Source organism: Procambarus clarkii, chromosome 54, assembly GCF_040958095.1.
Source record: "Procambarus clarkii isolate CNS0578487 chromosome 54, FALCON_Pclarkii_2.0, whole genome shotgun sequence".
In the NCBI taxonomy this organism is placed as follows: domain Eukaryota; kingdom Metazoa; phylum Arthropoda; class Malacostraca; order Decapoda; family Cambaridae; genus Procambarus; species Procambarus clarkii.
The window spans coordinates 35,208,034-35,222,539 of record NC_091203.1 but is presented as its reverse complement, the minus strand read 5'-3'; the positions used below and the strand labels follow the sequence as shown (position 1 = coordinate 35,222,539).

The following is a 14,506-nucleotide window of genomic DNA, read 5'->3' as shown; positions in this document are numbered from 1 at the left end:
TATCAACACAAGACAGAACACGAAACAATGGGTATAAATTGGATAAGTTTAGATTTAGGAAAGACTTGGGTAAATACTGGTTCAGTAACAGGGTTGTTGATTTGTGGAACCAATTACCGTGTAACGTGCTGGAGGTGGGGTCCCTCGATTGTTTCAAGCGCGGGTTGGACAAGTATATGAGTGGGATTGGGTGGTTATAAATAGGAGCTGCCTCGTATGGGCCAATAGGCCTTCTGCTGTTACCTTTGTTCTTATGTTCTTATGTTCTAATGTTCTAATGGCTATAGTGGGTAAAGGCTGTATTGAGTAAAGGCTACAGTGAGTAAAGCCTACAGTGAATAAAGGCTATTAATGAGTAAATGCTATTGTGAGTAAAGACCATAGCGAGTAAAGGCTAGAGTGAGTAAGGACTATAGTGAGTAAAGGCTATAGTGAGTAAAGGCTATAGTGAGTAAAGGCTATAGTGAGTAAAGGCTATAGTGAGTAAAGGCTATAGGGAGTAAAGGCTATAGGGAGTAAAACCTATAGTGTGTAAAGGCTATAGTGGGTATAATCTATAGTGTGAAAGGCTATAGTGGATAAAGGCTATAGTGGGTTAAGGCTATACTGGGTAACTGGTATAGGAAGTAAAGGCTATAGCGGGTAAGGGCTATAGTGGGTAAATATAATTTTAATCCTCTGTATCTTATTTATTACTTTTGAAAAGCTATATGGGTAAAGCTATGGTAGGTAAAGGCTCTTGTGGGTAAAACTATAACGGGTAATGTCAATAGTGTAAAAAGCTATGATGGTAAAGGTTTTACTGGGCAAATCTGTAGTGGGTAAAAGGTATAATAACTAATGCTTTAGTGGGTAAATGCAATTTTAATTCCTCTGTAAATTTGTATCTTACAAATAAATTTTAAAAGTCATATGGGTAAAAGGAGCATAGAAAATATGATTTGAATTCCTTGGTAGCTCATAATAGGTTTAAATCCCTTGGTAGCTCATAATAAGTTTAAACCCCTTGGTAGAACATAATAGGTCTAAACCCCTTGGTAGAACATAATAGGTCTAAACCCCTTGGTAGCTCATAATAAGTTTAAACCCCTTGGTAGAACATAATAGGTCTAAACCCCTTGGTAGCTCATAATAAGTTTAAACCCCTTGGTAGAACATAATAGGTCTAAACCCCTTGGTAGCTTTGAGGACCCACAGAGGACAGAAAGAGGAGCTTTGTGACCCACTGTCAACCATATTTAATAAATCAATAGAGTCAGGCAGAGTGCCGGAGTTTTGGAAAGTTGCTAATGTGATACCAGTTTTTAAGAAAGGAGATAGATCACTTGCGTCTAACTATCGACCAATTAGCCTAACGTCTATTGTGGGAAAGTTACTCGAATCTATAATAGCAAATAAAATTCGTCTTCATCTTGAAAAACATAAATTAATAATTGAGTCGCAACATGGTTTTATAAATGGCCGTTCATGTTTAACAAATTTGTTATCTTTTTATTCTAGCATTGTTGAGGCAGTTGATAGTGGTAAGGATTGCGATGTTGTATACCTTGACTTTAGCAAAGCTTTTGATACAGTGCCACATGAAAGACTGATTAAAAAGATAGAGTCTCATGGTATTGGGGGTGCTATATTAAGCTGGATTAGGGCATGGCTATACCAAAGGAAACAGAGAGTTAGTATAAATGGAATCAAGTCAGAGTGGGAAAATGTTGTAAGTGGAGTGCCTCAAGGCTCTGTCCTGGGACCTCTGTTGTTTATAATATATATAAATGATTTAGATTCAGGTTTGAGTAGCAACATTTGCAAATTTGCCGATGATACGAAAATCGGTAGGGAAATTAATTCGGAGGAGGACTCACTATCACTTCAAGTTGATCTAGATAGGGTTTTGAAATGGTCAAAGGATTGGCAGATGCAGTTTAATGCAGATAAATGTAAAGTTCTGAGGTTAGGTAATGATGATAGAGTTACAAGATATGAGCTAGATGGTGTTGTGATTGCGAAGTCGGATTGCGAAAGGGATCTGGGAGTTATGATTAGTAAGAATTTAAAACAAAAGGATCAATGCATAAATGTTCGTAATAAGGCAAATCGGACACTTGGATTTATTAATCGCAGCGTTAGTAACAAGACACCTGGTGTGGTTCTCAAGCTATATCTTGCTCTAGTTAGGCCCCATTTAGATTATGCAGTTCAGTTTTGGTCGCCATATTATAGAATGGATATAAATTCACTTGAACGTGTCCAGCGTAGGATGACTAAGTTAATTCCCCAAATTAGAAATCTTTCATATGAAGAAAGATTAACAAAGCTTAAGTTGCATTCACTGGAAAGGCGAAGAGTTAGGGGTGACATGATAGAGGTTTACAAGTGGATGAATGGACATAACCGGGGGGATATTAATAGGGTATTAAAAGTATCAACACAGGACAGAACACGAAACAATGGGTATAAATTGGATAAGTTTAGATTTAGGAAAGACTTGGGTAAATACTGGTTCAGTAACAGGGTTGTTGATTTGTGGAACCAATTGCCGCGTAACATTGTGGAGGTGGGGTCCCTCGATTGTTTCAAGCACGGGTTGGACAAGTATATGAGTGGGATTGGGTGGTTATAGAATAGGAGCTGCCTCGCATGGGCCAATAGGCCTTCTGCAGTTACCTTTGTTCTTATGTTCTTATGTTCTTATGTAGAACATAATAGGTCTAAACCCCTTGGTAGAACATAATAGGTCTAAACCCCTTGGTAGCTCATAATAAATTTAAACCCCTTGGTAGAACATAATAGGTCTAAACCCCTTGGTAGCTCATAATATGTTTAAATACAACAAAGTTCTTGAAGCCTTATATAAGGCGTCCCTCGTCACTGATGCAAACACCGATCTAATAATCTCTGTCCTCCTCCAGGAACCTGATAACGTCGAAGTCGTTGGGCACGGTCTGTGCTCTCTCCTGGATATCTTGGAGTGTGTAATCCATCAAAAGTTCTCCGTTCTCAAACACCGGAAAAAGTAGGTCCTGAAATATAGAACCTGGTATAGAATTAACAGTTCTTGGTGAAAATGGTAATGATCTTACTAATGCTAAATTCAAAGTTTTTATTAAAAGATTTTGGGAGCCCTACTTTTCAATATTTCCTATATATTCAAACAGTGTCTATCAACATGTGTCCATCAACACGTGTCCATCAACACGTGTCCATCAACACGTGTCCAAACACAGTGTTCATCAACACGTGTCCATCAACACGTGTCCAAACAGTGTCCATCAACACGTGTTGATGGACACTGTGAGCACTGGTGAGCATTGAAGCGCAGGTCCCTCAAACTGCTCGAAAGGAAAATTGAGAATCGAAGCGAATTTTGGTTGTGGGAGATTCCCAGGTGAGGTATTTAGACAGAACGTTTTGTGCCAGAGATAGGGGGAACAGATTAAGGGTTTGCTTTCCGGGAGCTGGAATTGGTGATATTGTTGGAAACATGAATGATATGACAGGAAATGGAAACATACCCATTATTTGTATTAGTGCAGGGGCTAATGATGTTGGACGAGTTAGGAGTGAGGAACTAATACAGAGATTCAGGACAGCCATTGAAATAGTTAGGAGCAAGGGAGGAATCCCGATCATATGTGGCATTCTTCCAAGAAAGGGAGTAGGAAATGAATGGATATCGAGGGCACTTGGTGTCAATTGCCGGCTGGAAAGATATTGCAAATCAAATGCAATATCTTTCATAGACAACTGGGAACACTTCTATGGAAGAAATGAAATGTATGCTCATGATGGGGTGCATCTATCGAGAGCTGGGGTTGTTGCTGTTGCGAACTCGTTGGAAGAAGTGGTTTAGATGTAAAACATCTAAACTATTGGGACCGACTAAAGAGCCTAAAACTGTACTCCCTTGAGCGTAGGCGGGAGAGGTACATAATAAATTACACGTGGAAAATATTAGAGGGGCTGGTCCCAAACCTGCACACAGAAATAACATCACATGAGACCAGAAGACATGGCAGGATGTGCAGAATACCCCCGTTGAAAAACAGAGGTGCAACTGGTACTCTGAGAGAGAACTCTATCAACATCAGAGGTCCGAGACTGTTCAACACGCTTCCACTACACATAAGGGGCATAACTGGCCGACCCCTCACAGTGTTCAAGAGAGAACTGGATAAGCACCTCCAAAGGATACCTGATCAACCAGGCTGTGACTCGTACGTCAGGCTGCGAGCAGCCGCGTCCAACAGCCTGGTTGATCAGTCCGGCAACAAGGAGGCCTGGTCGACGACCGGGCCGCGGGGACGCTAAGCCCCGGAAGCACCTCAAGGTAACCTCAAGGTAGAGGTGTTTGTTTGGGTTTAAACTGATAGTAGATAGAGGTATGGGAACTGATTTGGAAGGAGGTAATAAAAATATGTGTTTGTGGGAGAAAGGAATTGGCAAAATGATCAGGGAAAGAGAAGGGCCTCAAAATAACAATTCACTTAGGGTATATTACACTAACAGTAGAAGTCTAAGAAATAAAATTAACGAATTAAATGCTCTTGTCTGCACAGAAAAAATAGATATTATTGCACTTACCGAAACGTGGATGAATGTAGAAAATAGAGAACTATTAGCTGAATATCAAATAAATGGATTTAAACTATTTCACACAGATAGATATATTAGACGAGGAGGGGGAGTAGCCATATATGTTAGGGACAATTTGAAATGTAGTCTCAAAGAGGGAATCAAAACTGAGCCACACACAGAAACTATTTCGATAGAATTATACGAAAAAGCAAATAATATTATAATAGGAGTTATATATAACTCCTATTATATAAGGCCACAAAATTTAGACAGAATGGAAGCAAAGCATCTATGGGATGAAATTGCATATGCAATTGCATAGGAATTGCATTCAGTTGCATATTGTCCTGGAGACCATTCAGGCTTGTTCGCATGGGATGAAATATCTAGGGCATCTAGATCTAACAGTATTTACGTCATGGGTGACTTTAATTTTAGAGGAATAAACTGGTTGAACAAAACAGGGAATAGTGAAGCAGAAGATTTTCTAGAATTAATTGACGATTGCTTTCTTACGCAACACATTAAGGAACCAACACGGGAAAATAATATTTTAGATTTAGTGTTAACTAACAGGGAAACACAAATCAGTGACATCGAAATAGGGAGTGAGCTAGGGAACAGTGATCACAAAGAAATCAGATTTAGTATAGAATGGAATAGACCTGTAGGAGAAAATTCTGTTAAAATGCCAGATTTTCGATAAGCTGATTTTAATAGCCTTAGAAATTTTTTGGGTCAAATTGATTGGAAAGTCTTGGGTATGGGGTGGGGGCCCGTCTTGGAGCGAGACATGAACCCAGCGATAGGTGACGTAAATGGGGATTTCGATGTGGATTCAATATATAACTTATTTAAGAATATTCTAAACAAAGCACAGGAACGTAGTATACCATACAAATTGAATAGATCGAATACCAATGACCCAAAGTGGATAACAAAGAATTTGAAGAACCTTATAGGTAAAAAGAGAGCTTGGTACAAAAGGATTAAAAATGGGGAGGTCACTTTATAACAGGAATTCGTACAACTGGTTAGAAATGTTAAAAAAGAGATAAGGAAAGCAAAAAGAAACTATGAAGTTCGCATAGCAGGGCAAGCAAAGACAAATCCTAAAGGGTTTTTTTCAGTTATATCGTACTAAGACTAGGGAAAATATAGGTCCATTCAAAACTGAGACAGGTCAAATAACAGATAGTGATGAAGAGATGAGTAGTATTTTTAATAAATATTTTGTATCTGTATTTACTAAAGAGGAACTTAACAATATGCCTTCAGCCGAACAAGTCTATGTGGGTGGGGACGAGGACAGGTTGACGAGTTTAACAGTTACCAGGGATGATGTTCTTAAACAAATAGTAAAACTCAAACCAAACAAATCCCCAGGGCCGGATGAAGTGTTTGCCAGGGTGCTTAAAGAATGCAAAGAGGAGCTTTGTGACCCACTGTCAACCATATTTAAGAAATCAATAGAGTCAGGCAGAGTGCCAGAGTTTTGGAAAGTTGCTAATGTGATACTAGTTTTTACGAAAGGAGATAGATCACTTGCGTCTAACTATCGACCAATTAGCCTAATGTCTATTGTGGGAAAGTTACTCGAATCTATAATAGCAAATAAAATTCGTCTTCATCTTGAAAAACATAAATTAATAATTGAGTCGCAACATGGTTTTATAAATGGCCGTTCATGTTTAACAAATTTGTTATCTTTTTATTCTAGCATTGTTGAGGCAGTTGATAGTGGTAAGGATTGCGATGTTGTGTACCTTGACTTTAGCAAAGCTTTTGATACAGTGCCACATGAAAGACTGATTAAAAAGTTAGAGTCTCAAGGTATTGGGGGTGCTATATTAAGCACGATTGGGGCATGGCTATACCAAAGGAAACAGAGAGTTAGTATAAATGGAGTCAAGTCAGAGTGGGAAAATGTTGTAAGTGGGGTGCCTCAGGACTCTGTCCTGGGCCCTCTGTTGTTTATAATATATATAAATGATTTAGATTCAGGTTTGAGTAGCAACATTTGCAAATTTGCCGATGATACGAAAATCGGTAGGGAAATTAATTCGGAGGAGGACTCACTATCACTTCAAGTTGATCTAGATAGGGTTTTGAAATGGTCGAAGGATTGGCAGATGCAGTTTAAAGCTGATAAATGTAAAGTTCTGAGGTTAGGTAATGATGATAGGGTTGCAAGATACGAGCTAGATGGTGTTGAGATTGCGAAGTCGAATTGCGAAAGGGATCTGGGAGTTATGATTAGTAAGAATTTAAAACAAAAGGATAAGAACATAAGAACAAAGGTAACTGCAGAAGGCCTATTGGCCCATACGAGGCAGCTCCTATTCTATAACCACCCAATCCCACTCATATACTTGTCCAACCCGTGCTTGAAACAATCGAGGGACCCCACCTCCACAATGTTACGCGGCAATTGGTTCCACAAATCAACAACCCTGTTACTGAACCAGTATTTACCCAAGTCTTTCCTAAATTTAAACTTATCCAATTTATACCCATTGTTTCGTGTTCTGTCCTGTGTTGATACTTTTAATACCCTATTAATATCCCCCCGGTTATGTCCATTCATCCACTTGTAAACCTCTATCATGTCACCCCTAACTCTTCGCCTTTCCAGTGAATGCAACTTAAGCTTTGTTAATCTTTCTTCATATGAAAGATTTCTAATTTGGGGAATTAACTTAGTCATCCTACGCTGGACACGTTCAAGTGAATTTATATCCATTCTATAATATGGCGACCAAAACTGAACTGCATAATCTAAATGGGGCCTAACCAGAGCAAGATATAGCTTGAGAACCACACCAGGTGTCTTGTTACTAACGCTGTGATTAATAAATCCAAGTGTCCGATTTGCCTTATTACGAACATTTATGCATTGATCCTTTTGTTTTAAATTCTTACTAATCATAACTCCCAGATCCCTTTCGCAATCCGACTTCGCAATCACAACACCATCTAGCTCGTATCTTGTAACTCTATCATCATTACCTAACCTCAGAACTTTACATTTATCAGCATTAAACTGCATCTGCCAATCCTTTGACCATTACAAAACCCTATCTAGATCAACTTGAAGTGATAGTGAGTCCTCCTCCGAATTAATTTCCCTACCGATTTTCGTATCATCGGCAAATTTGCAAATGTTGCTACTTGTTATATTATCATAGCAATATGGAAGTTGTAGTGAAGGACCTGGTGACTCTAGTGGGAGCCCTGAGGACAGAGTTGGACTCTCTGCGGGAGGAGGTGCGTCAGCTTAAAAAACAACGAGAAGTAACGAAGGAGGAGACCAGCAGTAAAGGGACCTCGTCTTGGAGAGTTGCGAAAGACAGGGGCCTTAAGAAGACTTTGATAAAGCCGCCTTCAAACGCCATAGCAACTTCAAATTCATTTGACGTTTTGGAGGACGAGTGCTGTGGAGAGACTGTGGATCGCGCAAAAGGGAAAGCAACGAAGAGAAAGGAAGCGCAGGCCCCTCAGAAAGTAAAGGAAGTACCTAAGCAAACATTAGTTGTGGGAGATTCCCAGATAAGGTATTTGGATAGAACGTTTTGTGCTAGAGATAGGGGGAACAGGTTAAGGGTTTGCTATCCCGGAGCTGGCATTGGTGATATTATAAACAACATGAATGATATTATGGCTGGTAATGGGAACAATCCCATTATTTGCATTAGCGTGGGAGGAAATGATGTTGGTCGAGTCAGGAGTGAGGAACTGATTCAGAGGTATAAAACAGCCATAGAGTTAGTTAGGAGCAAGGGAGGTATCCCGATCATATGTGGCATTCTTCCAAGAAAGGGAGTGGGAAATGAATGGATATCGAGGGCACTTGGTGTCAATTGCCGGCTGGAAAGATATTGCAAATCAAATGCAATATCTTTCATAGACAACTGGGAACACTTCTATGGAAGAAATGAAATGTATGCTCGTGATGGGGTGCATCTATCGAGAGCTGGGGTTGTTGCTGTTGCGAACTCGCTAGAAGAAGTGGTTAGAGGTGTTTGTTTGGGTTTAAACTGTTAGTAGATAGAGGTATGGGAATTGATTTGGAGGAAGGAGGTAATAAAAGTATGTGTTTGTGGGAGAAAGGAATTGGCAAAACGATCAGGGAAAGAGAAGGTCCGCAAAATAACAATTCACTTAGGGTATATTACACTAACAGTAGAAGTCTAAGAAATAAAATTAACGAATTAAATGCTCTTGTCTGCACAGAAAAAATAGATATTATTGCACTTACCGAAACGTGGATGAATGTAGAAAATAGAGAACTATTAGCTGAATATCAAATATATGGATTTAAACTATTTCACACAGATAGATATATTAGACGAGGAGGTGGAGTAGCCATATATGTTAGGGACAATTTGAAATGTAGTCTCAAAGAGGGAATCAAAACAGAGCCACACACAGAAACTATTTGGATTGAATTAAACGAAAAAGCTAATAATATTATAATAGGAGTAATATATAGGCCACCAAATTTAGACAGAATGGAAGCAAAGCATCTATGGGATGAAATATCTAGAGCATCTAGATCTAACAGTATTTATGTCATGGGTGACTTTAATTTTAGCGGAATAAACTGGTTGAACAAAACAGGGAATAGTGAAGCAGAAGATTTTCTAGAATTAATTGACGATTGCTTTCTTACGCAACACATTAAGGAACCAACACGGGAAAATAATATTTTAGATTTAGTGTTAACTAACAGGGAAACGCAAATTAATGACATCGAAATAGGGAGTGAGCTAGGGAGCAGTGATCACAAAGAAATCAGATTTAGCATAGAATGGAATAGACCAGTAGGAGAAAATTCTGTTAAAGTGCCAGATTTTCGAAAAGCTGATTTTAATAGCCTAAGAAATTTTTTGGGTCAAATTGATTGGAAAGGCTTGGGTATGGGGTGTGGGCCGGTCTTGGAGCGAGACATGAACCCAGCGATAGGTGACTTAAATGGGGATTTCGATGTGGATTCAATATATAACTTATTTAAGAATATTCTAAACAAAGCACAGGAACGTAGTATACCATACAAATTGAATAGATCGTATACTAATGACCCAAAGTGGATAACAAAGAATTTGAAGAACCTTATAGGTAAAAAGAGAGCTTGGTACAAAAGGATTAAAAATGGGGAGGTCACTTTAGAACAGGAATTCGTACAACTGGTTAGAAATGTTAAAAAAGAGATAAGGAAAGCAAAAAGAAACTATGAAGTTCGCAAAGCAGGGCAAGCAAAGACAAATCCTAAAGGGTTTTTTCAGTTATATCGTACTAAGACTAGGGAAAGGATAGGTCCATTAAAAACTGAGACAGGTCAAATAACAGATAGTGATGAAGAGATGAGTAGTATTTTTAATAAATATTTTGTATCTGTATTTACTAAAGAGGAACTTAACAATATGCCTTCAGCCGAACAAGTCTATGTGGGTGGGGACGAGGACAGGTTGACGAGTTTAGCAGTTACCAGGGAGGATGTTCTTAAACAAATAGTAAAACTCAAACCAAACAAATCCCCAGGGCCGGATGAAGTGTTTGCTAGGGTGCTTAAAGAATGCAAAGAGGAGCTTTGTGACCCACTGTCAACCATATTTAATAAATCAATAGAGTCAGGCAGAGTGCCAGAGTTTTGGAAAGTTGCTAATGTGATACCAGTTTTTAAGAAAGGAGATAGATCACTTGCGTCTAACTATCGACCAATTAGCCTAACGTCTATTGTGGGAAAGTTACTCGAATCTATAATAGCAAATAAAATTCGTCTTCATCTTGAAAAACATAAATTAATAATTGAGTCGCAACATGGTTTTATAAATGGCCGTTCATGTTTAACAAATTTGTTATCTTTTTATTCTAGCATTGTTGAGGCAGTTGATAGTGGTAAGGATTGCGATGTTGTATACCTTGACTTTAGCAAAGCTTTTGATACAGTGCCACATGAAAGACTGATTAAAAAAATAGAGTCTCATGGTATTGGGGGTGCTATATTAAGCTGGATTAGGGCATGGCTATACCAAAGGAAACAGAGAGTTAGTATAAATGGAATCAAGTCAGAGTGGGAAAATGTTGTAAGTGGAGTGCCTCAAGGCTCTGTCCTGGGACCTCTGTTGTTTATAATATATATAAATGATTTAGATTCAGGTTTGAGTAGCGACATTTGCAAATTTGCCGATGATACGAAAATCGGTAGGGAAATTAATTCGGAGGAGGACTCACTATCACTTCAAGTTGATCTAGATAGGGTTTTGAAATGGTCAAAGGATTGGCAGATGCAGTTTAATGCTGATAAATGTAAAGTTCTGAGGTTAGGTAATGATGATAGAGTTACAAGATACGAGCTAGATGGTGTTGTGATTGCGAAGTCGGATTGCGAAAGGGATCTGGGAGTTATGATTAGTAAGAATTTAAAACAAAAGGATCAATGCATAAATGTTCGTAATAAGGCAAATCGGACACTTGGATTTATTAATCGCAACGTTAGTAACAAGACACCTGGTGTGGTTCTCAAGCTATATCTTGCTCTAGTTAGGCCCCATTTAGATTATGCAGTTCAGTTTTGGTCGCCATATTATAGAATGGATATAAATTCACTTGAACGTGTCCAGCGTAGGATGACTAAGTTAATTCCCCAAATTAGAAATCTTTCATATGAAGAAAGATTAACAAAGCTTAAGTTGCATTCACTGGAAAGGCGAAGAGTTAGGGGCGACATGATAGAGGTTTACAAGTGGGTGAATGGACATAACAAGGGGGATAATAATAGGGTATTAAAAGTATCAACACAGGACAGAACACGAAACAATGGGTATAAATTGGATAAGTTTAGATTTAGGAAAGACTTGGGTAAATACTGGTTCAGTAACAGGGTTGTAGATTTGTGGAACCAATTGCCGCGTAACGTGGTGGAGGTTGGGTCCCTCGATTGTTTCAAGCGCGGGTTGGACAAGTATATGAGTGGGATTGGGTGGTTATAGAATAGGAGCTGCCTCGTATGGGCCAATAGGCCTTCTGCAGTTACCTTTGTTCTTATAAGAACATAAGAACATAAGAACAAAGGTAACTGCAGAAGGCCTATTGGCCCATACGAGGCAGCTCCTATTCTATAACCACCCAATCCCACTCATATACTTGTCCAACCCGTGCTTGAAACAATCGAGGGACCCCACCTCCACAATGTTACGCGGCAATTGGTTCCACAAATCAACAACCCTGTTACTGAACCAGTATTTACCCAAGTCTTTCCTAAATCTAAACTTATCCAATTTATATCCATTGTTTCGTGTTCTGTCCTGTGTTGATACTTTTAATACCCTATTAATATCCCCCCGGTTATGTCCATTCATCCACTTGTAAACCTCTATCATGTCACCCCTAACTCTTCGCCTTTCCAGTGAATGCAACTTAAGCTTTGTTAATCTTTCTTCATATGAAAGATTTCTAATTTGGGGAATTAACTTAGTCATCCTACGCTGGACACGTTCAAGTGAATTTATATCCATTCTATAATATGGCGACCAAAACTGAACTGCATAATCTAAATGGGGCCTAACTAGAGCAAGATATAGCTTGAGAAACACACCAGGTGTCTTGTTACTAACGCTGCGATTAATAAATCCAAGTGTCCGATTTGCCTTATTACGAACATTTATGCATTGATCCTTTTGTTTTAAATTCTTACTAATCATAACTCCCAGATCCCTTTCGCAATCCGACTTCGCAATCACAACACCATCTAGCTCGTATCTTGTAACTCTATCATCTTTACCTAACCTCAGAACTTTACATTTATCAGCATTAAACTGCATCTGCCAATCCTTTGACCATTTCAAAACCCTATCTAGATCAACTTGAAGTGATAGTGAGTCCTCCTCCGAATTAATTTCCCTACCGATTTTCGTATCATCGGCAAATTTGCAAATGTTGCTACTCAAACCTGAATCTAAATCATTTATATATATTATAAACAACAGAGGTCCCAGGACAGAGCCTTGAGGCACTCCACTTACAACATTTTCCCACTCTGACTTGATTCCTTTTATACTAACTCTCTGTTTCCTTTGGTATAGTCATGCCCTAATCCAGCTTAATATAGCACCCCCAATACAATGAGACTCTATCTTTTTAATCAGTCTTTCATGTGGCAAATCTCCTCTTTGCATCCTTTAAGCACCCTGGCAAACACTTCATCCGGCCCTGGGGATTTGTTTGGTTTGAGTTTTACTATTTGTTTAAGAACATCCTCCCTGATAACTGTTAAACGCGTCAACCTGTCCTCGTCCCCACCCACATAGACTTGTTCGGCTGAAGGCATATTGTTATGTTCCTCTTTAGTAAATACAGATACAAAATATTTATTAAGAATACTACTCATCTCTTCATCACTATCTGTTATTTGACCTGTCTCAGTTTTTAATGGACCTATCCTTTCCCTAGTCTTAGTACGATATAACTAAAAAAACCCTTTAGGATTTGTCTTTGCTTGCCCTGCTATGCGAACTTCATAGTTTCTTTTCGCTTTCCTTATCTCTTTTTAACATTTCTAACCAGTTGTACGAATTCCTGTTCTAAAGTGACCTCCCCATTTTTAATCCTTTTGTACCAAGCTCTCTTTTTACCTATAAGGTTCTTCAAATTCTTTGTTATCCACTTTGGGTCATTAGTATTCGATCTATTCAATTTGTATGGTATACTACGTTCCTGTGCTTTGTTTAGAATATTTTTAAATAAGTTATATACTGAATCCACATCGAAATCCCCATTTAAGTTACCTATCGCTGGGTTCATGTCTCGCTCCAAGACCGGCCCCCACCCCATACCCAAGACTTTCCAATCAATTTGGCCCAAAAAATTTCTTAGGCTATTAAAATCAGCTTTTCGAAAATCTGGCACTTTAACAGAATTTTCTCCTACAGGTCTATTCCATTCTACACTAAATCTGATTTCTTTGTGATCACTGTTCCCTAGCTCACTCCCTATTTCGATGTCATTAATTTGTGTTTCCCTGTTAGTTAACACTAAATCTAAAATATTATTTTCCCGTGTTGGTTCCTTAATGTGTTGCATAAGAAAGCAATCGTCAATTAATTCTAGAAAATTTTCTGCTTCACTATTCCCTGTTTTGTTCAACCAGTTTATTCCACTAAAATTAAAGTCACCCATGACGTAAATACTGTTAGATCTAGATGCCCTAGATATTTCTTCCCATATATGCTTTGCTTCCATTCTGTCTAAATTTGGTGGCCTATATATAACTCCTATTATAATATTATTTGCTTTTTCGTATAATTCTATCCAAATAGTTTCTGTGTGTGGCTCAGTTTTGATTCCCTCTTTGAGACTACATTTCAAATTGTCCCTAACATATATGGCTACTCCCCCTCCTCGTCTAATATATCTGTCTGTGTGAAATAGTTTAAATCCATTTATTTGATATTCAGCTAATAGTTCTCTATTTTCTACATTCATCCACGTTTCGGTAAGTGCAATAATATCTATTTTTTTCTGTGCAGACAAGAGCATTTAAATCGTTAATTTTATTTCTTAGACTTCTACTGTTAGTGTAATATACCCTAAGTGAATTGTTATTTTGAGGCCCTTCTCTTTCCCTGATCATTTTGCCAATTCCTTTCTCCCACAAACACATACTTTTATTACCTCTTTCCTCCAAATCAATTCCCATACCTCTATCTACTAACAGTTTAAACCCAAACAAACACCTCTAACCACTTCTTCCAACGAGTTCGCAACAGCAACAACCCCAGCTCTCGATAGATGCACCCCATCACGAGCATACATTTCATTTCTTCCATAGAAGTGTTCCCAGTTGTCTATGAAAGATATTGCATTTGATTTGCAATGTCTTTCCAGCCGGCAATTGACACCAAGTGCCCGTGACATCCATTCATTTCCCACTCCC

At 38.5% G+C, this 14,506-nt stretch overlaps 1 protein-coding gene across 1 annotated transcript in view; it reads right to left on the bottom strand.

The window, feature by feature from the left end:
* Positions 1–2,882: 2,882 nt before the first annotated feature.
* The window catches only part of LOC123752573 (nicotinamide phosphoribosyltransferase), a 76,819-nt gene continuing 65,195 nt past the window's right edge, over positions 2,883–14,506 (bottom strand). The window contains exon 8 of the mRNA XM_069305384.1: positions 2,883–3,017. Within this exon, the coding sequence (XP_069161485.1) occupies positions 2,883–3,017 (135 nt within the window). The remainder of the gene's footprint in view (positions 3,018–14,506) is intronic.